The sequence below is a fragment of the Phocoena phocoena genome, chromosome X, assembly GCF_963924675.1.
Source record: "Phocoena phocoena chromosome X, mPhoPho1.1, whole genome shotgun sequence".
In the NCBI taxonomy this organism is placed as follows: domain Eukaryota; kingdom Metazoa; phylum Chordata; class Mammalia; order Artiodactyla; family Phocoenidae; genus Phocoena; species Phocoena phocoena.
Window position 1 is genome coordinate 128,368,239 of NC_089240.1, and position 25,012 is coordinate 128,393,250.

The window sequence follows — 25,012 nt, forward strand, 5'->3', positions numbered from 1 at the left end:
CCCCAGATTTATCTACAGATTCAATGTAATAGCAATTAAAATCCTGGCAGGCTTTTTTTTTTTTTTTTTGTAGAAACAGACAAGCTGATTTTAAAATTTATGTGGAAATGCAGATTACCTAAACTAGCCGAAATGATTTTGAGAAGAGGACAAAGTTGACGGATTTATGCTATCTGATTTCAAGACTTACTATAGGGAATTTCCTGGCGGTCCAGTGGCTAGGGCTCCACGCTTTCACTGCAGGGGGCCTGTGTTTGATCCGTGGTCGGGGAACTAAGATCCCACAAGCCGCGAGGTGCGGCCAAAAAAAAAAACTTACTATAACTCTAGAGTAAGCAAGACAGTGTAGCCTTGGTATAAGGTATAAGGACAGGCATGGAGATCAAAGGAACAAAATTGAGAGTCCAGAAACAGATCCACACACATATGATCAATTTTCAGGAAAGGTGCAAGTAATTCAAGGTGAAAAGGACAGTCTTCTCGAGCAATGATCCTGGAACACCTGGCATCCACACACAAAAGAAGGAACCCAGGCTTTTACCTCATACTATGCACAAGATTTCACTCGAAATGAATCACAGACCTAAATGTAAGAGCTAGAAATATAAACCTTCTAGAAGAAATCATAGGAGAATATCTTTGTGACAGTGCATTAGGACACAAAAAAACACAAACCATGAGAGAAAAAAATGGATAAAATTAGACTTTGTCCAAACTTAAAACATTTGCTACAGTGTGGGAGAAAATATTTGCAAAACCATTCTGTTTGAGGACGTGTATCTAAAATATAATCAAAATGAAAAAAAGAAAAAAACCCTTACAACTCAATAATTGAGAAAACTTTTAAAAATTGCCCGAGATTGGACTAGATACTTCACCAAAGAATATAGACAACTGGCAAATAAGTATATCATCAGTCAAAAGAAAGGTTAAAATGAAAGGGGCTTTAAAAAAAAAAATGACAGACTGACCACAGCGAGTGCCGGCAAAGATGCAGAGCACGTGGAACTGTGCTTCTGGGAAGGCAAACCCATCCGAGGCGTGTGGAAAACAACCTGCCGGTTTCTCACCACCTGAAACATACTTACCATAGGCTGCCCACTGGAGACGTTAAAGCACGCAAGAGTTTGCACTCAAGGGTTCAGAGTCGCCTCATTCATGAGAGCCCCAAACGGGAAACAACCCACGTGTCCATCGGCTGGTAGTGGAATAAACTGTCTGTGGGCAAAAGTCATCCTGCTGAGTGAGACAAGCCAGACACGAAATACTGCACACTCTACGATGCTGTTTATATAAAATTCGAGGGAAGGCAAATCTATAGTGATAGGAAAATCACGGTTGTCAGGCTCCAGGTGGGGGAAGGAGATTGCAAAGGGCCATGAGGGAACTTTCTGCAGTGATGCAAACATTCTACGTCATGATTATGGTGGGGCTTACACAACTGTGTGTGTCAAATCTCATGAAACAAGTTGTGAATTTTACTGTACGCTGATCATCCCTCAATAAAACAGATTTTACAAAGTCATTCCTGGGGAATTCCCTGGTGGTCCTGGTGAGGACTCGGCGCTTTCACTGCCACGGGCGCGGGTTCCATCACTGGTTGGGGAACTAAGATCCCGCAAACTGAGGCGTGGCCTAAATAAATAAACAAAAACGAAAGTCAGGGGACTTCCCTGGTGGCGCAGTGGTTAAGAATCCGCCTGCCGATGCAGGGGACACGGGTTCGAGCCCTGGTCGGGGAAGATCCCACAGGCCGTGGAGCAATGAAGTCCGTGCACCACAACTACCGAGCCTGCGCTCTAGAGCCCGCGAGCCACAAGTACTGAAGCCCGCGCGCCTGGAGCCCGCGCTCCGCAACAAGAGAAGCCACCGCAGTGAGAAGCCCGCGCACCGCAACGAAGAGTAGCCCCCGCTCGCCGTAACTAGAGAAAGCCCGCGCGCAGCAACGAAGACCCAACGCAGCCAAAAATTAATTAATTAATTTTTTAAAAAGTCATTCAGGACAAGGAGAGAAGTCACAGCCTGCAGAGCTCTAATGCATCGAGTACCACTCTCGTGCCTCCCCCAGCGTGCAAACAGGCCTTGTCCCATTTTTTAAATTACCGTTCACTTTAATTCAGACCTCAGGTGAGTCACCACGCTGTCTTTCTGTCGTCTTTGGTCCACTTGACTCCCAGTACACACTCGCACGCAGGCACACACGCGTGGTTGGAGTCAATGTATCTTTGCCCCGTTGGAGCTCTTTCACCTCCTAGGCCTCGCCTCCTCGCCCTGCTCTCCCCTGTCATCCCATTTCACTCGCTGTGAGCTCACTCAGTCCTCCCTCTGCCACCGTCTGCAAAGCTCACCCCACAGGTGGGATGCCCAGTTAGGGCACCTCTCTCCATCCTCGGGTGCAAGGAAAGTTGCCTGCCGCATCAGTAAGCCCCACTCTGTGCACGCTGAGGGGATTCAGGACGGAGAAAACAGGATGTTGGCTCCAGATGGCTGAGGCACAGATCAAAGGAATGATCTCAATGATCATCAGACCCTCTTCCCATACCTGGAAAAGTGCTGGATTCAGTCACTTGAAATGCCCAGTTTTCAACTGCCAGTAATCTTTTGATGTTCTCACTACCCTGGCTCCCCCCTTACCTCCTCGGAGCTGTCCCTCAGAGCTCTCTGAGAGGCTGTCCCCCGGACTGGAATCCTCGGGAAGTCCACCGAATAATACATAATCCTCAAGTTCTCGGCTGTGCATTTTTTTCTTTTTCTTTTTTTATATTTATTTTATTTATTTATTTGGCTGCATCGGGTCTTAGTTGTGGCGCACGGGATCTTTGTTGCGGCACGCAGGCTCCAGAGCACGCGAGCTCAGCAGTTGTGGCACGTGGGCTCAGTAGTTGTGGCTCGCGGGCTCCAGAGCGCAGGCTCAGTAGGTGTGGTGCACGGGCTTAGTTGCTCCACGGCATGTGGGATCTTCCCGGACCAGGGCTCGAACCCGTGTCCCCTGCGTTGGAAGGCGGATTCTTAACCACTGGACCACCGGGGGAGTCCCTCAGGTGTGCATCTTTTTCCAGTTGACACCAGGCATGGCCTTCCAGCAGCTTTGCTCGCGTCCTTCCTTCCCGTAGGGCACCTGTCTCCCCTCCCAACCTCGGGAACCTCTGCTCTCCTGGTTTTCTCCTGGCTTTTTCGTCACTCTTTCTTCGTGTCCCTGGCTGGCTCCTCTTTCTCTTTCATCCCTGAAATAGCCTTCAAGTGTCCCCTCCAAGGCCTGTGCCTTCCCCCTCCACCCCCCAGACACACACCCCTCGGGGGGTGGGGGGTAGGGCCACTGCGCCTGTCCTGGTTCCTGAGAGCCAGTGGTAGAGCAAGACAGACAGATCCAGGTCCCACAGTTCTGACCCACTGCCCTGGCGCCAGGCACCTGGGATGGTCAGTGCCCCCACCCCCTCTGCTCAGACACTGGGCTGGGGGAGCTCGGGGCCCACTCCTCGGCCACACACAGAACCTTTCTGCAAAGGCAGTCCTACAGGGAGACCATACTGGGCAGGGCAGAGGGGGCTGCGCCGGGGGAGGGGGGAGGGTGTCTGTTCACTTCTGCCCGGGGCCTGAGGCCACCTGAGGCCAACTGGCTGCTCCATGGCCAAGTCCTCCTTGGTGGCTGGGGCTGGGGTGGCCTGGGGTGTCTCCATCTGACCAGCTCTTTGCCGCTCGCAGCGCGACTCGGCCCAGCCTCTCAGCTGGCACAGCGCCGGCAGGTGCACCAGGGGCTCCTGAGTCGGGCTGTCAGCCAGGTAGCCAGACTCTCCGGGCACACCGGCTAGCCTCAGGGGCTCTTCGTTCCTCCCAGAGGTCCCAGCACTTGTTTCCCTTTACATCCAGGCCTTGGTGTGGACACAAAGCCCTCCCGTTCCTTCTTGGAGCCGAGAGAAAGTCGCAGCGAAGGGCCTTCCCCCAGACTTTTCCCTGGACTCGACAGCGGGAAATAAGGAGCACAGTGCGCAGAGGTGTCCCCAAGCCCTGCGCCAGCTCTCTGCCGGGATACAGGCCTGCGTGACCTCGTTTGGGGCTGGGCAGAGAGCCCCATAAGGAGGTGATGGCCCGTTTACCCCAGAAGGCTGGCACTGCTTCCAGAGCTGCCCGAGATGCAGTGAGCAAAAGAAGGCGCTTCCACACCTGCCGGCTTAAGTCTCTGCCCATCCTATCGCCGTGGCTCAACTTTCAATTGTTGGATTCCCATTTTACAGAGGGGGAAGCTGAGTCACAGAGAGCTGGCCACAGCCTGTCCAAGGTCCCACAGCGGGGGAGTGGCCAAGTGGGGACATGCGCTCCTCTGCAGGCGCCTTAGTTCCCCAGGGCAGACGAGGGAGGTGTCATCTCACCGGCAAGTCTGGGAGGGTCTTGGGGACCGGGCCCCGGGAGGCACATGGGGAAGGGGGGCACAAGGAAAGAAGTGCCCGGGAACTCCATTTTCTACCCTTTTCGTTGATCTGGATGGCAGCAGAAAAGTCCTTTCTATGCTCCTGGGTTAGTAATGGTTGTGTGGTTTCAGGGAGTGAGGATGTTCTGGTTCTTAGCAGGTGTGGCCGATGTGTTCAGATGTGGGGTGTTGGTATTCTACAACCGACTTCCAAATGGTTTAGCAAAAACCATTACAAATACGCACACGTACCGTGGGGGTGTGGTGTGGAGCGCGCGCGTGTGTGTTTGTGTGTGTGTACTGCGCGCCGTGTGAGTGCTGGGCGTGAAGCACATGTGGTGCATTGTGTGTGCGTGTGCGCTGTGTGGGTGTGGGGTGTAGGGGGGCTGGGTGGGCCCCCACCGTGATGACCCCTACTGGCGCCGCCAGACTCTGGCCACGAAGAGGACGCCTGGCCTTGGCTGTACTTGAGCCCCTGGTCTGTGAGAGGCTGCTTTGGTCCCTAGCCTCGCAGGTCAACAGAGAGGAGGGACAAACAGGAAGAAAGGGCCAATCTCAGCCTGGAGCCGGGCTCTGGGCCGCATGCAGGCCACTGCCTTGGGCTGGGCTGGGCCGGCCTGGGCTGAGGGAGGCCAGGGCCGGTGGCAGGAGCTGGGGTGGGGGTGGGGAGGGCCTGGGATGGGGAAAAGGATGGGCTGGAGGGGAGAGGAGGGAGGGAGGGCACAGGAGCGCGCGCGCTGGGCGTATGTGGGGGGAGGGGAGAGAGGGAGCTGGAATATGCGTCAGTGCAGAAGCTCTGAGCCCCCTTCTCCTAGGACAGGTGCGGGAGGAGGAAAAGCGTGGAGGTGTCCCGGGCTCCCACAGTCTGGGGAGGAAGCTGGATCTCTCGGGGACACCTTCAGCCCCAGCTTGACCCCGCCCCCCCTCTTCCCGTCCCTCATCTCCTGCGGCCTAATTGAGGAGCAGGTGGGGCCTTCGCAGGCTGGGGAGAAGCCCTCCTTCTGCCTAGTGGGGACCTCGGGAGAGCCTTGCCCAGGCCCGGAGAGGGGCAGAAGGAGCCTGGCTCGGGAAAGGGTGGGGGGGGGGTCAAGCTTCGCCACGAGAAAGCTGTGTGACGCTGAGCCAGGCCCACCCATCTCCGGTCGCCGTTTCCCCACTTATAGACACGCTGAACTAAGTCATCGCCCAGAGCTCCGCAGCCCCACACGTTAATAAAGGGGGCCCTGCGGAAGTGGGGGCAGGCGCGGGTGGTAGCGGATAGCCGGCTACAGCTAAGCCAAGCTCTGGAGGGCTCGGCTCCACCTTGGCGGGGAGAACGGAGTCCTGGGATGGCCGTGGCCAGGAAGGGAAGCAGAGGAGGCCAGGAGCCTACTTCCCCGTGCCAGAGGCGGGAGGCTCATGGGGGAGGGGAGGAAGTCCCCTCCCGAGCAGGTCACTCCCAGAGGCCTGGTCGGGGCGGGGCAGGCGATGGAGCGCCGATCTGAGCTCCTGGGCCACCTTTGCGCCCGCTGCCGCCCAGCTGCCCGGGAGCCCGGGAGCCCGGCCAGGTAAGGGGCTACACGGGGGCATACCAGCCCTCCCACCGTGTCCCCAGCCCTCCGATGGCCACCTCTCTTGGCCTCTGTCAGGGCGGGGGGGGGGGGGTCTATCTGTCTGCCTCGCTTCTTGTGGGCTGCCTAGGTAGGTCATAGGCTTGGTTCGTCCATCTGTCTGACTGTCCCTCTCTCCAGCTTCCCCTGCCTAGTCCTGGGAGGAGCGTAGCAGGGCTCCGAGGTCGATGTCTGTCTCAGGGGCCAGACCTCACCAACCCTGATTAGGCCAAGGATGTACCCCCAGTGCCTTATCACTGGGACACACACACGCACGCACGCGCGTGCGCGCACACACACCCCCACCCCCACCCCGGCAGCTCTCTAAGGACCCCTATCCAGAGACTCTGGGCAGCCGGGCTGGCCCCTCTGGTGGGAGGCTGAGCTCGCCACCCCATCTCCTCCAGGCGCTCAGGACTCCTGCTCGCCGCACCACGGTCATGGCGTCCACCACGTCGGGTAAGGTCCCAGCCACTGTCCCTACCCATCCCCCCACCCTTTCCTCCACTGGGATGAGCCAGGTGGGCCGGGCGGGGTTGGATGAGGCCAAGAAGCCCCTTTCAGAGACCTCCTTCACCCACTTCTCCGGGCTGCTGGTGTGGGGATGGGAGCGCATGGCCCTATGTATTCGCTTGGGCTGGGGCTGCCCTTCCCTCCCCACCACATGCGGATCCAGGAAGTGGGAGGCTGGAGGGAAGCAGAAGGCCACCAGCTCTGCCTGACCAGCGGGAAGCTCCCTGGGCTCGGTTCCCCTGCAGAGCACACTCCCTAACTGGGGCCTCTCCCCCCACCGCTGCCCAGCTGTGCCCCGGCCCCTCTCCCAACCTACGCCGCCCGGCAACGGCAGCGAGGAGGAGCCGCTGGACGCCCGGGACCCGCTGCTAGCCCAGGCGGAGCTGGCCCTGCTCTCCACAGTCTTCGTGGCTGTGGCCCTGAGCAACGGCTTGGTGCTGGGTGCCCTAGTGCGGCGGGGCCGGCGGGGCCGCTGGGCGCCCATGCACGTCTTCATCGGCCACTTGTGCCTGGCCGACCTGGCCGTGGCTCTGTTCCAAGTGCTGCCCCAGCTGGCCTGGGACGCCACCGACCGCTTCCGTGGGCCCGATGCCCTGTGCCGGGCTGTCAAGTACCTGCAGATGGTGGGCATGTATGCCTCCTCCTACATGATCCTGGCCATGACGCTGGACCGCCACCGCGCCATCTGCCGCCCCATGCTGGCACACCGCCATGGAGGCGGAGCTCGCTGGAACCGGCCAGTGCTGGTGGCCTGGGCCTTCTCGCTTCTCCTCAGCCTGCCCCAGCTCTTCATCTTCGCCCAGCGTGACGTGGGAGACGGCAGCGGTGTCCTCGACTGCTGGGCCCGCTTTGCCGAGCCCTGGGGCCTCCGCGCCTACGTCACCTGGATCGCCCTGATGGTGTTCGTGGCACCTGCCCTGGGCATTGCCGCCTGCCAGGTGCTCATCTTCCGGGAGATTCACGCCAGCCTGGCGCCGGGGCCTGCAGAGAGGGCCGGGGGGCGCCGCGGAGGGCGCCGGACGGGCAGTCCCAGCGAGGGAGCCCGGGTGTCGGCGGCCATGGCCAAGACCGTGAGGATGACGCTGGTGATCGTGGTAGTGTACGTGCTGTGCTGGGCGCCCTTCTTCCTCGTGCAGCTGTGGGCAGCGTGGGACCCGGAGGCGCCTCGGGAAGGTGTGTGGCCGTGGCTCGGCCCCTCCCCTCCCCAGCCGTGGGCTCCCGAGCGGACACAGGCTGATGTGCGCTGCTAGCCGCTGGGTGGCACGTGGGTCGCGGCCTTCCCTGGGCACCCTCATCCCCAGCCCGGACCCCTGCACCACACAGGGCCCCCCTTCGTGCTGCTCATGTTGCTGGCCAGCCTCAACAGCTGTACCAACCCCTGGATCTACGCTTCCTTCAGCCGCAGCGTCTCCTCCGAGCTGCGAAGCCTGCTCTGCTGCGCCTGGACGCGCGCCCCGCCCGGCCTGGGGCCCCACGAGGAGTCCTGTGCCACGGCCAGCTCCTTCCTGGCCAGGGACACCTCCTCCTGAGAAACGAGGGGCGCCTTCCTTCCAGAGGCTCCACGAAGCTCAGCCGCCTGCCCGGGGACAGGCTCCGCGATCGCGCGGGGGCCCGGCAGTCAGCTCCTTGGCGCCGCGTGTAGGGAGGGGCTGCGGCGGTGGGCTGCAGGGTCCGGGGCCGGCGCATGGCTTCCACCCCAACCAGTGCCTGCCCTGCCGGCTGACGGAGGTCCCGGGAGCGGGGGGTGGGGGGTGGGGGCCCAGGAGGAAGAAAGGCGTGGGGCCAGGGGCCTTCCTTTCCCCGCCTCTCTAGTCCCCCTCTGCCCTCCCTTCTGACTCTCCCCGTCATAAAAGTTCCAGCTCATTTCCCACCTGGCGAGTCTCCTTGGATCAGGGTAATGGTGGGCTCGGGGGCAGCGCGGAAAGACTCTCAGAGCCCTCCCGCACCCAGACACGTGAGCGGCTCTAGAACCCGCCACGCAGGCCTTCAAAGGCAGCCCTGTGCCAAGGAACCCCCCGCAGAAGCTGTTCCCAACCTGCCATCTTTGGGGTGCCAGGAGGCTGGCCCTGTACCCAGCCCCACCGAGACAGAGAACTGGCTCGCGTCGGGGAGTCAATGCACAGGCCTTTATGAGTGGCCGCCAACACCAGGCTGGCGCCCTCGTCTGAGCAAGGGCACCGAGCGCCCGACAACCAGCGACAAGCCCTCACGGCCAGCTGCCCCCAGCCTCCCTCCTCGGCTGCCTCCCAGAGGGGCCTGAGCCAGCGCGGGGGAAGCAGGGGTGGGCTGGGGTGGCCTCATCCTCCTCTCTGCAGACGGTCACGAGCAAGCATGCTGCACAGGACCAGGGAGAAGCAAAGGGCCTGGGGAGCCCGGCCGGTCTCCCCCGTGGCCGCCTGGGGCGGGGCGGGGCCTGCAGAGGAACCGGTAGCACCTCAGTGCGGCTTGAGGGGTGAGTCCAGGTCCTGGGGATGGGAGGCCAAGAGTGAGGCTGGGGCCCCAGGGCCACGGGAGAAGCCTTTGTTCTTGCCGAGGTGGCCGCAGGCCACGGTCTTCGGGCTGCGGGGCCCAGGGCCAGGGGAGATGGTGGACGCCGGCCCGAGGCCCTGACGGACGGCGGTCTTCCCCAAGAGCTCCTTAAACACAGAGTCCATGGTCTGTGCCACGGCCTGGCGGGGAGGAGAGAAAGGCAGGGCGTCGATGTGAGCGGCCTCCACCTGGCCAGCCAGTCCCCCACCCCCAGGTCAGTGGTGCCAGCTGACCCAGGAGCGAGGCCCTCCTGCCCTCCGCTGCCCAATCCTCTGCCCAAACTCCTCCATCCCCTGAAACAAAGTCCTCGGCCACCGCCTGTCCCCAGGCCCCTCCCCTCCGTGGGCCCCGCAGCTGTCGCCCCTCCCTTGCCCGGTTTCGCTCCTGCCACTTTTGGTGTGGCGGTCACCGTCTCCTCCGGGGACAGCAATCCTCAGCCCAGCCCTGAAATGGAAGCCCCTCTGGCTGGGCCCTGGGTCCCCCTCCTCTTCCCACTCTCTCCCTGGCTGAGATCACAGCCACCATCCCCTGGCTTCGGGGGCCACCAGCGTGCCCGGACCTCCAGGGCCAGTGGCCCCCTGCAGCCCAGGGAAGAGGGGCTGAAATGCCCCTGGAGAGACGTGCACATCCTACCCGCCCCCCCCAGCCTGCACTGGGCTGGGACCCTGTGTGGAAATAGGGCCTTTGCAGATATAAGTTCAGCATCTTGAGATGGGGAGACGATCCTGGGTTATCTGGGCAGACCCCAGATGTAGTGATAAGTGCTCACACGGTTCCCGGGGCTCAGCCAGGCGGTGCCCACTGGGAGCCCACAGTGGGGTTCGCTGGGCCCAGCGGACACAGCAGGGAGCCGGGTGTCCCCGGGCTGCACCCCTGGCCCCGGCCGCATCCAGCACCCGCTCTCTCCCCCTGCAAGAACTACGACCCCGCCTGGCTCCCCAGTCAGCCACCTCCCTCAGCCTCTTTTCCATCTGCCCCTTTCATCCTCCCTGGCTCGCCAAGCGCCTGCCACGTCACCACCTTTCACCTAGCCTGGCTCTAGATGCCAGCCTTGAAGCCTGTCCCACTCACCGCGTCCCACTCAGGAACCGAACATGAAGCCCAAATGTGAGAGCCCCAGGTTCCCTTCCCTTCTACCCTGCCTCCAGGCCCGTCCCTCCCCACTGCACTCACACCCTTGCCGGCCTGCCCCTCCCTAGGCTGGGCTCCACCGGCTGGTCTGAGGTCAGGAAGGTCAGACTTGAACCTTGGGAGGGAAGAGTCCGGTTCATAAGGGGAAGCCCCCGAGAGGTGCCCCCCACTTGCCACACAGCCATTCCCAGCTCTCACCTTATCCACCTCCACATGTCGCTCCGGGGATGCTGGGACCAAGCAGCGCCGTCTGGGCCCAGAGGGGGCCCCGGGTGTGCCGAGAGGGGCCTCGGGTTGGGTGCACGGCTCTGGCCTGCTAGGGCATAGACAGTGGGCCTGGCGGGGGCCCTGGGGAGCCCCTGCGCTGCCTGGCAGTGGCTTCTCCCAGCCCGGGGTGTGGCCAAGGGAAAGGGAACAGTGAGGCCGGTCCCTCTCCACGCGGCTGAGGTCTGACCCCACCCTCCTCCAGCCTGGGGTGGGCGGGCAGGGCCCCCGGAAGGGGTCTTCCCCTTGCTCACCTCTGGACAAACTCCATGGCCGGGAGGGCCTCTGGGCTGCTCACCAGCTCCCCGGCGGCCGGCAGCCCCTGGCCCACAGCAAGCTTCTCTGCCCTGGCGCCAGAGAGACAAGACCGCCTGTTAGAACGCTCATTCTGGGCTTGGGGTCTGGGGGCCAGAGGGCTCAGCGCTGGCCAGAAGTGGTCAGAAAGGCGCACTCTGGGCCACCCCGGGCCTAACGGAAGCGGGGACTCGGGGCGGGGGAAGGGCCAGAAGCCCGGGTGAAAGGAGAGCCTCCCAGGAAGGGCCCCAACTTCACTCACTCACCCCGCCGGCAACGTGATGTACTTATGGGGGATGAGTCCCCGGGCCCCGGCGTGCTCGCCCCGCCACCAGTCGCCTGAGGCCCGCTCGTGCAGCCGCAGCACGTCCCCCCGCTGGAAGGTCAGCTCCTGGGCCGTGCGGCCCGTGTAGGCAAAGCAGGCCACGGCCTCCACAACCCCCTCTGGGTCTAGGGAGAAGAGGGGACCCCAGTGTGGGGGAGGGGTGGAGTGGGCATCCAGGGCGGGGACAGGGTGAGGCACTCCTTCCCGCCCCGCTCACCGTCCTCCGGGGCCAGGCTCCCAGCCTCCGGCTCCGGCTCGTTCTCCCCCGCCGGGCCCTCCAGCTGGGCATCCCTGCAGTGCAGAGCAGAGCAAGGCAGGTGAGCGCACGAGGGATCTCCGATCTGCCGGACCTCCCTCCCGGCAGCGCGAAGAGCCTACCCCAGGCAGCTGGCAGAAGGCGGCGCCATGCACTTCTCATAGACAGGGCCGGGCAGCAGGGACAGGGGCGGGAAGACCCGCGAGGGCTGCACAATGACCGTCTGCACCAGCTGGTTCACCCGGCCCTGCAAGGCCACCGGGTCCTGCCCGGCGGGTACGGGCAGCAGCGTCGGCCCGAAGCACACGGCCAGGTTGTAGGCATCCATCATGTTTTCATCGCTGTACTGGGCCAGGCTGGGGGCACAGGTGGGTCACAGGCAGGGAGCTCTCGGCCCGGTGTCCCCTCACCCCCGCTAGCAGCTGGCTAGGGCCACCCCTGAGCCGCCCTCGCCCCCCCTCCCCCCGCGCTGAGAGGTACTCACTGGTTGAGGAAGGCGAAGAGGTAGCGCAGGACCACGAGCACCGGTGGGGGCAGCCGGGCCAGGAGGCGGCTCACATGCTCCACCCACTCCGCCACGGCCTCCGCTTCTGCGGCCGAGGCCAGTGCCCCGGAGAGAAGCCGTGAGCGCAGCCGTGGAGGCCAGCGCGGAGGGGCCCCCCCCAGGGCCCGCCTCAGACCCCCGCCTCACCCGCAGAAGCCAGCAGCTCCCTGAACAGCTCTGGGGGGAATATCGGAGGCTGCAGGCTCCGGAAGTAGAGTTTCAGCACACCTGCCACCGAGTCCAGGTCATGGGCGGTGCAGCCCTCCACCAGTGGGTCCTCTCCTGAGGGCGACACGGTGGCGCAGGGGGCAAGAAGGCGGATGGCACCGGCTCTTCCACCCACCCCCATCCTCACCCCCGGCCCCGCCGGTCCCCACCTCTCTCAAAAGCGTCACGGATCTCCGAGACCCGGGGCTGGGCACCCGACACCCGGAAGATGCCCTCGTGCTGCAGGCCTGCGGGAGGACGGAGAGCCGGTGGGCGCAGGATCGGGTGCCAGGCCAGAGGCAGGAGGGCCCAGGTCTTACTCACCGTTGAGGTTAATGAAGCGGATGCAGCTCTCCACCACCAGGGGCACGGACTGGCCCGAGCTCTGGGGACAGGGACAGAGAGGGTGTTCCCTCCACTGTGGACACAGCACATCCTGCCTCGTCACTCGCTCGCTTTTATTTTCTCTTAATGCGTTATGCGGTCAGCAGTAAGGCCTGCGAGATGCATGCCCAGGTGTCCGACATCCCTGGTGCCGTCTCGGGCCATGCCTTACGTTTTACCTGCTAACTGTTTATTGCTGGCACGTGGAAATGCCATCGAACTCCGTATGTCGACCTCGAATCAAGTAACATCGTGAAACCCAAAATTTGTTCACTTAAATAGTCTGTTGATTCTTTTGAACCGTGACATACAGAATCACATCCTGCAAATAACAGTGTGATTTCTTCTTTTCTGATCCTTCTTGTTTCCCTTACTTCCTCTCTCGTACCCCAGAAGTGGGGCCCGCGGACACCCTTGCTTCTGTTAACTCAACTCCTCAGCCCTAAAATCACTGCCACCCGAGGCTTTCCGTTACTAGTTAGGGACGTGCCCTCTGACCAGTGCAGGCCCGACAAAGGCCCACCCAGGAGGAGACCAGTGGCCGGGGTGGAGGTTACTGGGCTCACAGGCAGCCCCCGGGGCTGGAAGGAGAGCAGAAGCGGGGAGGGGCCCGCACTTGGTTGGCGGGTGACACAAAGCAAGTACCTGGATAAACTTCTCCATGTCTCCCCCAAAGAGCTTCTGGTTATACTGGGAGATGGGGCGGGGAAGGCGGCTCTTCTGGAGTTTTCTCTGTGTGTACTGGGTCCTGTCGTGAACAGGAGCTGGCTCTGAGGGGAGTGGGTGTGGACACTAGGCGGCCCCGACACCCTGGCCCAGCCAAACAGCATGCTGGAGCTCGCGAGCTATTCCAGAACCCACTGGGCAAAGTGGGAAACAGGCCACCGAAGGACGAGCAACAGAGCCGGGTCCCAAAGAGAGGGGAGGTGGGGACCCCACAGCTCCTCGGGACAAGCTGGTCCTTCACGAAGGACTCACCAAGACACCTCCCGCTCTTCCTTGTCACCTGGGGAGGAGAAAACGTCGGTGTGTCTCTCGGGCCGGGAGGTTCCTCAACACCCCGCAGAGGGAGAGGGCACCTGAAGGCCCAGGGCAGTCACAGGACAAAAGGCGGGATAGGGGCCGGGATCCTCGCTGGCTTATTCCCCGCGTGCCAAGCACCCTCTCTGGGTGGAGAGGACGTGGGCCGGGTGGAGGACCCAGGAGGAGAGCCAAGCTGCGGCCGCTCCCGGCCCTGGGGGTGGCGAGGCAGGGGCTCAGGGGGCCAGGAGCGGGGCCCACCTCGCTGAATGGCCTCCTGCAGCTTCTCGTGCTTGGCCTGCAGCTTGGCGAGGATGCTCCGTCCACTCAGGTACTCCTGGAGTTTCTATGAAGCCCCAGGAAGAGTCCAAGGCTTTAGTCCTAGCTCCGGGCCTCCCCGGCCCCCCGCCCTCCTGGCCCCGCCTCCCCACCGTGACGTAGAAGGTCTCGGTCTCCTGCTGCTGCCCCCGCCTCCGGCTGGCCTGCCGAACCCCTGGGTCCGAGCTGGTGGACTTGAGGGACTCGGTGGAGGGGCTGGCCTGGAAGGACTCGAGCATGTCCCCATCTTCCGACGCCACCACCTCCAGCAGGGCCTGCAGGGTGGCCTTCAGCGTCTTGTTTACCTGGGGAAGAAGTGGGGGCAGGTGAGGGACAGGGAGTCCAAGTCAGAAAGCAGGGGGAGGGCAGGCCGGGTCACCCATACCTCCTCTGTCTCGATGGTTTGTCGGTCCAGGCGGCTCTGGATATTGTAGGCTCTGGGCAGAATCTCGTCCCGCAGCTCCATCTCAACCCGGATCTCAGCCACCTGCAGAGGGCAGCATCCAGGGGGCTGAGGGCCACGCCTGAGACGCAGGGCGGGGCTGGGCAGCAGGCACCGAGGTCTCTGGGGCCCATTTTCGCTGCCTTGGCGGCCGATGCAAAGGATCGCCAGCCTTGACGCTGCGTACAGCCAGATCTGAAGCACGGCAAGGACACCTTCCCCAGGGGAAGGCGCACACCCGCACGCATACAGACTTGTGCACGGACGTTCCCGGCAGCGCTACTCCTAACAGCCCAAAGGAAGAAGCAACCCAAGCGTCCAGCAGCTGACGAAAAGACAAGCAAAGTGTGGTCTCTCCATACAATGGAACGTTATTCAGCCACGAAAGGGGAGGAACTTCTCATACATGCTTCAACATGGGTGAACCCTGAGGACGCTATCCTCAGTGAAATAAGCCTTTTGTCACAAAAGGACAAATCGGATATGATTCTACTTGTATGAGGTGCCTGGAGTAGCCAGATTCCTAGAGACAGAGAGTAGATGCTGGGGGCCATGGGCTGGGGGAGGGAGGGAGTTAGTGTCTAATGGGGACAGATTTTCCATTGGGGAAGATGGGAACGTTCTGGAGGTGGATGATGGTTGCCCAACCATGTGAACTGTGCACTTAAAATGGACAAAATGGTGAGTCGTATGCGTATTTTACCACAATTATAAAATTTCTATCCAGGCCCTAGAAAACACTGACATTAGAAGACCCACCCCCTCAAGCCCACATAATGGGCAGAAAACTAGAAATTGATTCTCCGGAAAGGATAAATCAGAGGGGTCCTGGACTCAGGAAGGGGACGAAAGTCCCTGATGAGAGAGAACACGGCAGCCACCGCCATCTGGGGCCGGCCAGGAGCTCAGAGCCGTGCCTCAGTGTGGGCCTGTTGGACATAAGGAATGTCACAGAGCATCAACGTCAGACAAAGCCACTGTGGCCATGACGGCTGAAGATAAAAAAAAAGTCATCAGCCTGTCTGAGCACAGACCAAAGCAAGAACTTTGTCCACGGCACAAAAATGAGCAAACCTCCGTGCGTCCCAGCTAGTGTGAGGGACGGTTCCTTCCTCACTGATGACAGCTCTAGCCTCCCTTTAGCCACCCCTGCCCCGTCTTCTCAATAAGATTTATTAAGACACCCTGTCAGAGTTACCCCTGTTTCCTGACAGCATCCAAGCCGGCGCCAAGCCCCTCCCCCAAGTCCCCTAACCCTTGCCCAAGTCCTCTGAGCCCTTTCTAGCACCCTCTTACCGAGACACCCCCAGCTCCCCGTGATGTGGGTGTCCCTCCCAGCAATGATCGGAGTCCCTGCCCAGCCACCCTGGGGGGAAACCCACTGCTGACGAGCTCTGCTCACACACATCAAATACGTAATGCACCTCTCTTCAGTGCCTCCTCCGAAATATGAATTGACGGCCAAGAACTGGCAGCCATTTGAGGAAGAGCTCTAAAGTGGAAGACATAGATCAAAGCAAAGAAACAGTGAAAAGGCAGGGAACCGGGGGAAATGTCAAGAAAAGGAATGAACATTTCAGAAAGATTTGAGAAGATATTGTATCCATGAAACAAGAAGAAAGGGCTATTTTAAATAGGAATTTGGAAAACAAACCAAAACTCTTAAAAACAAAAAATATGAAAGTAAATTAAAAAAAATTTCAACAAGGGGCGGGAAGAAATAGTCGAAAAAATATCTAAGAAAGCAGAATGAAAAGGTATGGCGATGAGAAATAGGAAAGATAAAAGATAAGGAAATCAGGGCTTCCCCGGTGGTGCAGTAGTTGAGAATCCGCCTGCCGATGCAGGGGAAACGGGTTCGAGCCCTAGCCCAGGAAGATCCCACATGCCGCCCATGCACCACAACTACTGAGCCTGCGCTCTAGAGCCCGTGAGCCACAACTACTGAGCCCGTGTGCTGCAACTACTGAAGCCCGCACGCCTAGAGCCCGTGCTCCTCAGCAAGAAAAGCCACCGCAATGAGAAGCCCGCGCACCTCAACAAAGAGTAGCCCCCGCTCGCCGCACCTAGAGAAAGCCCACGCGCAGCAACGAAGACCCAACACAGCCAAAAATAAATAAATAAATTTATATTAAAAAAAAAAGATAAGGAACGTAGACTGTCAATCCATGGTGTTCAACATCAAATTACAAGAATTTGTGAAAGGAAGAGAAAAGAAAATTAAGGGAAGGAAATTACCAAAGGAATAATACGAGCTCAAAACCTTGAGACACAAGTTTGCATACTGACGAGGCCCACTGGGTGCCCAGCACCATGAAGGAAAAGGATCCCCAAGGCACACCATCATAAAACTTTACACGAGGGAAAGAGACCATCCTAAAAGCTTCAGGGAGACAAACTGCAGGTCACGTGCAACAGTCCAGAAATCAGAATGGCATTGCACTTCTCACCTACAACCTTGAATTCTATACCCAGCTAACACTACCAATCAATTTCAAGGACAGAATACAAGACATTTGGGGCTTCCCTGGTGGCGCAGTGGCTGAGAGTCCGCCTGCCGATGCGGGGGACGCGGGTTCGTGTCCCGGTCCGGGAGGATCCCACGTGCGGCGGAGCGGCTGGGCCCGTGAGCCGTGGCCGCTGAGCCTGCGCGTCCGGAGCCTGCGCTCCGCAACGGGAGAGGCCACAGCAGTGAGGGGCCCGCGTACCGCAAAAAAAAAAAACCCAAAAAAAAACAAACAAAAAAAGAATACAGACATTTTTTCAGACATTCGAAGTCAGGAAAGTATGGGGAAAGATGTCCACACAAACAAGGGTAATAAACCAAGAAAGAGGAAGACACAGGATCTGGGACACAGACGGTCCAACGCAGCAGAGAATGGCAGGAATGCTCGGGACGATGGGGCAGGGAGGTCGTGGACTTCACAGGCCTGCAAGCCGGGACTGGACGGCTCCAGGGCAGAGCTCTGAAGAGAAGAGATCGCCTGGTGTGAGGGGAAGACGGAGACGACGGCACTGGGAGGTGGTGATGTGGGGAGGAGCCCTAATCATCCACAAAGGAGGCCGGTAGGGCCTCTGGAAGCGCAAAAGCGCTAGCAGCACCTGCCGCGTTGTTTGCAGAAGCAGCAGCTAGAAGACGGGGAAGGGGTTGCGTCTGGGGAGTGGGAATCAGGAACGGAACGGGTGAGTCAGAGAAGGGCTGTGTGCCATTGGACGCCTTGAGTAACGTCTGACCTCCGATACGACTTTGGTCAAAATACAAATTAAATAAGTAAAAGCTCAGTGTAACCCCAGTCCCTGCACAACGTTCATGAGGGTAAACTGGTAAACAAGAGAATAGCTCGGAGGTGCATTAAAAAAATGCCTAGTGGGGACTTCCCTGGCGGCCCAGTGGTTAGGGCTCTGAGCTTCCCCTGCAGGGGGCACAGGTTCGATCCCTGGTCGGGGAACTCAGATCCCACGAGCCGTGTGGTGCGGCCCAAAAGAAAAAAAAAAAAAGATGCCTAGTTATAAGTTACTGTTTGCATGGTTTCTTTCCCCCCAAGTTTGCATTATGAAACGTCTAAGGTACACAGAACCATCGAAAGAAGAGCATACGGACAGCTATGTACCACCCACCAGCTGGCCTCAAAACCAGTGGCATCCTGGCTGTGTTTGCCCTTGCGGGGGGCGCGGGTGCGTGTGTGTGCGTCCTTTGGCTGAACCGCAGAAGTGAGCTGCGGAGGTCTGCTGGCTTCAAACGCAAGTCCGGAAACCTCAGAGCCTCATTTGTCTTGAGGCCACTGAAGGAGGGTCTGAGAAATAAGCTACCTTCACAATGAAGACGAGAAAACACAAAGCATTTGCCTGAAGGGGCGGGCAGAGACCCTCACCTCATCCCCCTCGTGGGGCTGGTAGTCGAAACGCAGCGGGGGACAGAAGGCGGCTGCGTGCACCTCCAGCACCTTGGCCTTGTCCCCTGGAGGGTCTAGGGCTTCCACCACCTCCTCCAGGCTGCCCAGGCCCTGTAGCTGGGAGGCCTGGGTGCGGCTCTCGGCGGCCGTGTAGCTCCGGAGCACCTGCCCCAGGGCCAGGTGGAATCCCGTGTCACAGCACTGGGGGACAAGCGAGGACACGGCTCGGGCAGGCTCGGCACACAGGCGCCCGGCCCCGCCTGCCCGCCAGCACTCACGTCCATGAGGTCCAGGACGTCACGCACGTAGTAGTTGTTGACAGCGGCGTTGACGCTGGCCAGGCTGAGCAGGTACTCGTTGCGCGCCTTTGTGCACTTGAGTTTGTGCTCCAAGAACTTGGCTTGGCGCTGCTCAGGACCACACAAGCCCCAGGATCACCCACGCGGCCCCAGCTCCGCCTCCCACGTAGCCCTCACCCGCGACACACGCTCTCTCCCCTCCCTTCCCCACGCGGACAGCTACACCCGCTGTCCCACCAGGTCCCTCAAACAACTTGGCCCTGAAGTCATGATGTCCTTCCTCCGCTACCCTGGCAGCCTCAGCGTCCCCATCCTCTCTTCAGGGACCGCCTCAAACATTCCTCCTCCCCTCCTGTCACTCAGTCACCCATTCGACACGTCCGCTCGCTTGTCTGCAATCTCACAGCACTGCGTGAGCCAAGGACGGGTGGGTGGAAGGGCCCCCAGGCTTCCGGCAGCAGATTTCTCTTTGCCCAGCGGGTCTTGGCGGGGGAGACCAGCTAGGAGCGTGCGGGCTGTCCCGGGCCTAGTGGCTCTTCTCCTGCCCGCTCTGTCTACCACCCCAGCTTGGGGAGCCCTCCAGAGCCAGCCCCGCCTTCCTGCTGCACACCACCTCCCTGCAGGGCCGGGACTCGGAAGGACAAAGCCCAGGAGCCAGAGCCTCCGGACACAGACGGCTGCCCCCCAGGCCCACCTTCTCCACCAGCCGCCCTCCCTTCTTGAGGGAGCCCTTGCGGAGGGGCCCTGACTCGGTGCCGGCACTTCGGCATGCCCGCTTCTCCTCCTGCCGCTCGGCCTCCCGGAGCTTGGCCTCGGCATTCACGCTCTCCATGTGGTACACCTGGTATGTCTTCTTGGCCTGCAAGGAGGCCCGAGGCCAGGCAGCCCTGCTCAAGGCCACGGCCGCAGCCAGCCCTCCCCCTCCCCATCCCAGCCCATCGGGGACTCGGACTTGAGCGCTCTGCCCAACCGCCCAGTGCCCAGAGCTTGCGGTCCTGGAAACCCAGGTCTCTCCTTGAGCCTGGCTCGGGGAGATGCGAGGTGATGGCCTCCCTCTGATTCGGACAGGCCCTGCGGCGCTCTCACCGTCTGAAGCTCTGACACCACCTCCAGGAGCTCCTCCTGCAGCTGTTGCTCCAGATCCTTACTCTGCGGGGGAGGGGAGTTGAGCACAGCCCTGCCCCAGTGCAACACCCACCTCCATCCTGCAGCGGCGGCCAGCCCTCAGCTTGGCACTCAAGGCTCCCAGCGGCTCCCCTCTGCCCGACGCCCCCCGCCCTCCTGGGCCCTCCCAGCCGTGACACCTCTGCATCGGGCACCCACGGGCTGCCCTCGCTAGATCTTGAGGCCATCCAGCATCCTGTGCCCAGGGCAGGGGCCTTGCCTTCTTGACTATGCGCCCAACATCCTCCGCGATGTGACTCAGGCGCTGGGCCAGGGGCCCACCCAGCACGTCGCTGAGGGCCGCGCTCTCGCGGCTCTGCTGCCGCGTCTGCTGAAGCAACACGGCCCAGCAGTGTAAGGGCGACAGGAGGGACGGCTCCTTCCTGGGGGAGACGGGCACTCAGACCGACGGCGAGCGGGGCCTCGGGCCCTGCTGCAGTCGTCCCACCGGCCAGCCCCCAGCACCCACCGGAAGCTCTGGTGCTCCCGGCTGCCACCCCCCAGGCGGCCCGCGCGGCCGGAGAAGCGCTCCACCAGCTTGTCCAGGCCCCGCGAGTACTCCAGCTCCACCTCGGCGCGGCGCCGCATGAACTCGGCCAGCTCCTGCAGCAGCTCCCGCCGCAGCTCGCCCTGCAGCTCCAGGCAGCGCAGCTGCTCGCCCAGCTGCCAGCGCATCTCTGCAGGGGCGGGGGGGACGACGCGGCTCAGGCTGGGGCAGCGGGCCCTCCGCCGAGTGGAGTGAGCGCCGAGCCGAGGGGCGGGAGGCCGGCCCGGCGCTGCGGGAGGTCTGCCGTCCAGCCGGCTCGGGGCGGGCCTGAGGAAGGGGACCTCTGCGGTGAGGCTGAAGGGAACCAGCCGGGAAGGAAGAACGGAAAGGCCCTTCCAGGCAGAGGGCAGAGCCCTGCAAAGGGCCAGGGGCGAGAGGGAGTGTGGAGGGTCCCGGAGGCTCGGAGCAGGTTGGGATGGTGGGAGAGCACCTGGCACTTGGGCTTCGCACGACTCCCCGGTTTCCCTGCCACTTCCTGACCTTTGGGCGCCCAGGACTCCAGGCAGGGTGGCCGCCCCCGCACACACAGAGACACACGGGGCTGCGCAGGCGCGGGGTGGCCACGGCGCTCTGCCAAACCTGCAGTGAACTTGCGGCCTCGCTGGCTGGAAACCCTGCCCTCAGCCCCAGGGAGAAAGGGGAGCGCCAGTGGGAGGGCCAGACCAGCTGGTGGAGGCTGACCAGTGACGGGACCGAGGCAACTGGCCTGTTTGCTGTTCCCAGTACAGACTCCTCACCACCCACCTCCACCTCCGGGCAGAGAGGGCCACACCCCGCTCCCCACACTGCTGGCTTCTGACACCTTATTGCTGACTTGATTTGGCAACTTTCCCCACACAGAACTAAAGCAGAGAACCGCCTGAATGAGGATCTTAAGCAACCCACTGGCGAGCCCTGGGCGTCCCGGGGACATAACGCACTGTCTCGGCTTCTGGCAAGCGGGTCACCACTTACTCATCGCTGTCCAAAAAAGGGACGTTAAATGACTCCTTCATTCAGCATAATGTTGATTATGCACCCCGTCAGTCTAGACATGGAGACACGGTGCCCACCCTCCTGGGGACAGACAGCAGGGGGACAGGCACGCGCTAGAACGTGTCGGAACAAGTGGCACTGAGAAGACAGCACAGAGCGGGAGGTGGTCAGGAACAAGCAACACCGGAACAGAGAGCTGAAGGAAGCAACAGAGGGGCCATGGAGCCAGCGTGGCTGGAGAGAGCTGCGCAGGCGAGGGGAGGGGGGAGATGGCCAAGGCCCGTGGTTGGGGAGGACTCCCCGCTGGACGCCGAGGGAGAGGGGGGCCACAGCGGCGGAGCCATGAGGGTCCGGCTTCGCACTCAGGGCCCCTCAGGCTGCCGTGGGGAGCCAGGGCAGAGGTCAGGTGACGGAGGAAACGTGCCCAGCCCAGGTAGCAGCTACCGCACCAGTCCAGGCAAAAGACAGTCAGGGGCTTGGACCAGGCAGCCAGCCTGGGAGGAGGTGGGCAGTGGCAGGACCCAGGGTGGCTGTCGGAAAGAACTGTGCGGTGAACCGCTCGGTACTGGTGCCATGTGGATTTCTGTCCCGCCAGTGGCGTCCCACGGGCTGTGGGGCGTGTGGCAGCCTCCATGGGTCCTGCCTGCTCGGCATCCCCGTTTCCTCCTCTGATTTCCCTTTCGAGAACGTCCCCTTCCTACTCTCAGCCCCTGGGTCCCTCTCCCTGACTCCAGGCGCCCCAGATGTGGCTCTTGCATCACCCATCCCTCGGCCCCTCCACCGTCCTCCACCGTAGGACTAGATCAGTGACAGGCCCAGGGGCCACCATCCCCTCCCCGCGCTTGCACCTCAGTGACTGAACGAGAGCGCTCTCTTTCCACCAAGGGGTCAAGCTGGGTAAATGGAAGCCTGGGCGAGGACTGCTTCCTGAAGGTGAAACCAATGCAGTCTCCTTACACCGTCCGAGGCCAGGCCACTTGAAATCGGGAGAGTCTTCATTAAATCAGGGTAACAGTTTGGGGATAAAAGTAAATTTCATTTCATTCCAAGAAAGATCTGAGATGTCCCGGCTTGCCTCACTGTCCTCTGGCGTCTGCCCCTTCCTCGTGGAGCAACAGTTCCCCGGGGACCTATTACAAGCGAACAGTATTCAACGGGCCGGCACACCAAACTGTTTCATTTCTTCTGTTCGGTGCAACCAAGCCTTGGCTGGGATTCGGACCTGGTGTCAGGCAGACGTTGAGTCGGCAGGGTCTGGGCACAAGTGAGCCGGTGCCTCCCGAGCTCCCCAGGCTCCCAGCTGAGTCGGCGTCCAGCTCTCAGATCTCAGCTGGGATGCGCTCATCAGGGAACCCTCCCCAACCTCCCCACAGACTAGGTCTGGCCCTCTTCCTGTCCCCTTTCTTGACATCCGCACCCTCCCTTTATGGTGGTTTTCATCATAACTGAAATCAATTGTGTGATAGGTTGTTCACTATATGCCTCCCCCACTAGACCTGTGAGCCGTATGCCAGCAGGGGTTGCTTCTCCTGTGCTCGGCACTGTGTGTTCAGGGCCTGGCAAAGAACAGATGCACGCAAAACATCTATCAAAAGGAAGGATGGAATCCACGTATGCTTGAATTGCAGAGCCAGGACTGGGCCTCAACAACACTTCCTGTGAGCGAGGCATTCGGTCTCACTTCTGCTGACAAGCAAAGCAGAAAAGATGGCCTCCCAAACCACGACTATGCTGACCTTTCAGAATTTCGGGTGTCAAGACAGTGATCCCGTTTTTCTAGCATAGTAGGAAGTTTCTTTGGGTGGGGGGGGCGGGGGGACGGGGAACAGAAGCTAAAATCATTAGGGACCCAGAGCAGGCAAGGAACAACTTAAAAGACAGCCTTGCTCGAAACCCCAATTTTTTTTCAGTGTGAATGAACGACCCACACTTGCTGACTGAAGAGTTTCCAAAGTCCTTCAGCCTCATGACATTTGGGGGATGCGGCTGCGGATCATTCTCTCTATCTGAGGAATGTTGCAGGGGAGGCTTGGAGAGCTGACTGGCCCTGCACGGTCACCTCAAGCTGGCTCTGGGCAGCAGGCCACCCTTCCCAGACGGGGAGGACTCGAGCATACTTTGGTGTAAATTGCTTGTATTGGATAATTACGTTGGAATCTCCATCTATGGACTGGAAGGACATCCGAGGCTCATTTCATTACACCTCCTGGGACCTATAGGAGTGGCCATAAGCAAGTCACTGCTCCTCTCTGAGCTTCGGTTTCCTTCATCGGTAAAATTGAGCTATTGAGACTGATATACAGGGTCGCACATCTGAAGACACCAGAAAATGTTACAGCCTCAAACTGCTGGCACTTGGACGCTGCCTGCTTCCCTTTGCACGAGTTACCACGCCCTGAATAAGACCCAGAAAAGCAGTCGACTAAGAGTTTGCAAAGCTGATTTGCATACGATTTGCACAGAGTGTTTATCAAAACCCAAAGAGGTCTGCTCTTGCAGAGGGCGCAAGATCCCTCAGGCCAAGATACACTGTGCCGGTTTGACCCAGAGACGGTGGCCTTCAACTCTGAGCCACCTCAGCGCCCAAGGGAGGGAACAGGGACTGGGCTGCAGGGACTGGAGTGGTTTTAGGGTAAAGCCATCGCTAAATCCATCCACCGAAGCTCTCGGACCCCCTACCCAACCCCCGTCAGCAAAGTCAAGGTGCTCCATTTCACTGTGGCTAGAATGCCACTTTGGGGTGGGCACTCGGTGCCCCCTTCCCTCCTCGGAGTCCTTAGGTGAGGTGCAGGGAGAACCCAGGAGGACACAGCTACCAAAGGGAGGGAGGGAGCGAGGGAGAGTGGCAGGAAGGAGGAACAGCGGCGGTTGCGGCCAAAGGGACGTGGAGAGGCGGGCAGGGGGCGCGGGTTCCCTCCCTCAGCCCCCTCCGGAGGTCACTGGGGGGGAGCAACGGGCCCTGGGCCAGCGGCCAGGTCTTTTCGAGCTCCCCCACGACCTTCGGGGTCTCCGTAGGGAACTGGGCCGGGAGCGCCCAGCGCCCTCTCACCTTTGACTTGCGCCTCATGGTCCGCCTGCGGCCCTCGCTCCCGGCGCAGCTTCCCGTGCGTGGCCATGGCCGCCGGGCGGCCGCGCCGTCGAGCTCCGTTGCTCCCACGCGGCCGCGAGCGGGCCGGGCGTTGGGACCGGAGGCCCCCGCAGCCAGCAGCCTGCGCCGGCCCCGCCCCGCCCCGCCCCGCCCCGCCCCCAGCGCGGCTCCCGGGGCGGGGCGGGGCGGGGGCGGCCGGCGCGGCCCGGCACTGCTCGAGAGGGTCTGGGGTCGGGGTCGGGGTCGGGGGGGGGGGGGGGAGGAGTGGTGTGTGTGTGTGTGTGTGTGTGTGTGTGTGTGTGTGCGCGCGCGCGCGCGCCCACTGGGGCCGGGCCTTGCCGTCGCCTCGCCCCAGGCACTGGGCGCGCACCCGGGCAGCCTTGTGCCCAAGGTTCGGCTGCTAGGGCCGGTGTGGGAGCCCCAAGGTGCCCGGCAAGCTGGCATCCTCTGGCTGCCATTCCCCCCCAGCCTCCAGAAGGCTGTCTGGTCACCACTGCCAGACTGCACATCGTGGCCATTGGCCCTGAATGCCAGTGCGCAGTGACACCATAGCTGCTCCAGACCCTGGGCTCCCTTGGGTCACCTGCCTCCCCCAGATCCCCAGGACATCAGATGGGGCCCACCCTTCCCAAGCACAAGGAGCCTAGAGAGCCAGGTGGGAAGGGAGGTCAGCACCAGAGAACAGAACGTGCCTTCACTCCCTCCAGGCCCCCTTCATGGGGAGGGGGTGGGGGCGGAGGTCAGAGAGCAGGCTTGGGCTAAGGTTCCCCTTCTGCTCAGCCCTGTGGGGAGGAACAAGCCTTGTTGCCCCATAGGTGGTTACCA

The 25,012-nt window shown here is 61.1% G+C and overlaps 2 protein-coding genes across 2 annotated transcripts; one reads left to right on the plus strand and one right to left on the minus strand.

Annotated features, from left to right (window-relative positions):
• Nucleotides 1–6,434: 6,434 nt before the first annotated feature.
• Nucleotides 6,435–8,224, plus strand: AVPR2 (arginine vasopressin receptor 2). Its single transcript, XM_065900933.1, has 3 exons — nucleotides 6,435–6,453; nucleotides 6,796–7,680; nucleotides 7,831–8,224. Exons 1-3 carry the CDS (start codon nucleotides 6,435–6,437, stop codon nucleotides 8,034–8,036), a joined length of 1,110 nt encoding a protein of 369 aa, XP_065757005.1. The 3' UTR covers nucleotides 8,037–8,224.
• A 718-nt stretch (nucleotides 8,225–8,942) lies between these two features.
• On the minus strand, nucleotides 8,943–24,272 carry ARHGAP4 (Rho GTPase activating protein 4). The gene is made up of 22 exons (XM_065900616.1): nucleotides 24,149–24,272; nucleotides 20,047–20,254; nucleotides 19,798–19,960; nucleotides 19,500–19,562; nucleotides 19,108–19,272; nucleotides 18,393–18,521; nucleotides 18,094–18,315; nucleotides 14,165–14,266; nucleotides 13,893–14,084; nucleotides 13,723–13,807; nucleotides 13,420–13,447; nucleotides 13,087–13,189; nucleotides 12,382–12,442; nucleotides 12,228–12,305; nucleotides 11,998–12,132; nucleotides 11,791–11,896; nucleotides 11,429–11,662; nucleotides 11,268–11,341; nucleotides 10,992–11,175; nucleotides 10,686–10,778; nucleotides 10,366–10,480; nucleotides 8,943–9,176 (listed from the first exon to the last, which is right to left on the minus strand). Exons 1-22 carry the CDS (start codon nucleotides 24,213–24,215, stop codon nucleotides 8,943–8,945), a joined length of 2,841 nt encoding a protein of 946 aa, XP_065756688.1. The 5' UTR covers nucleotides 24,216–24,272.
• Nucleotides 24,273–25,012: the final 740 nt, after the last annotated feature.

What these genes read in the sequence shown, in the direction of transcription:
- AVPR2 (XM_065900933.1), top strand. An exon ending in CCCGGAGGCGCCTCGGGAAG is followed by an intron (nt 7,681 to 7,830) that starts GTGTGTGGCCGT and finishes TGCACCACACAG; the next exon opens with GGCCCCCCTTCGTGCTGCTC.
- ARHGAP4 (XM_065900616.1), bottom strand. Translation starts at nt 24,215, where the DNA reads ATGGCCACGCACGGGAAGCTGCGCCGGGAGCGAGGGCCGCAGGCGGAC. An exon ending in ACGTCCTGGACCTCATGGAC is followed by an intron (nt 18,316 to 18,392) that starts GTGAGTGCTGGC and finishes CTTGTCCCCCAG; the next exon opens with TGCTGTGACACGGGATTCCA. An exon ending in TACATCACGTTGCCGGCGGG is followed by an intron (nt 10,779 to 10,991) that starts GTGAGTGAGTGA and finishes CTCTGGCGCCAG; the next exon opens with GGCAGAGAAGCTTGCTGTGG.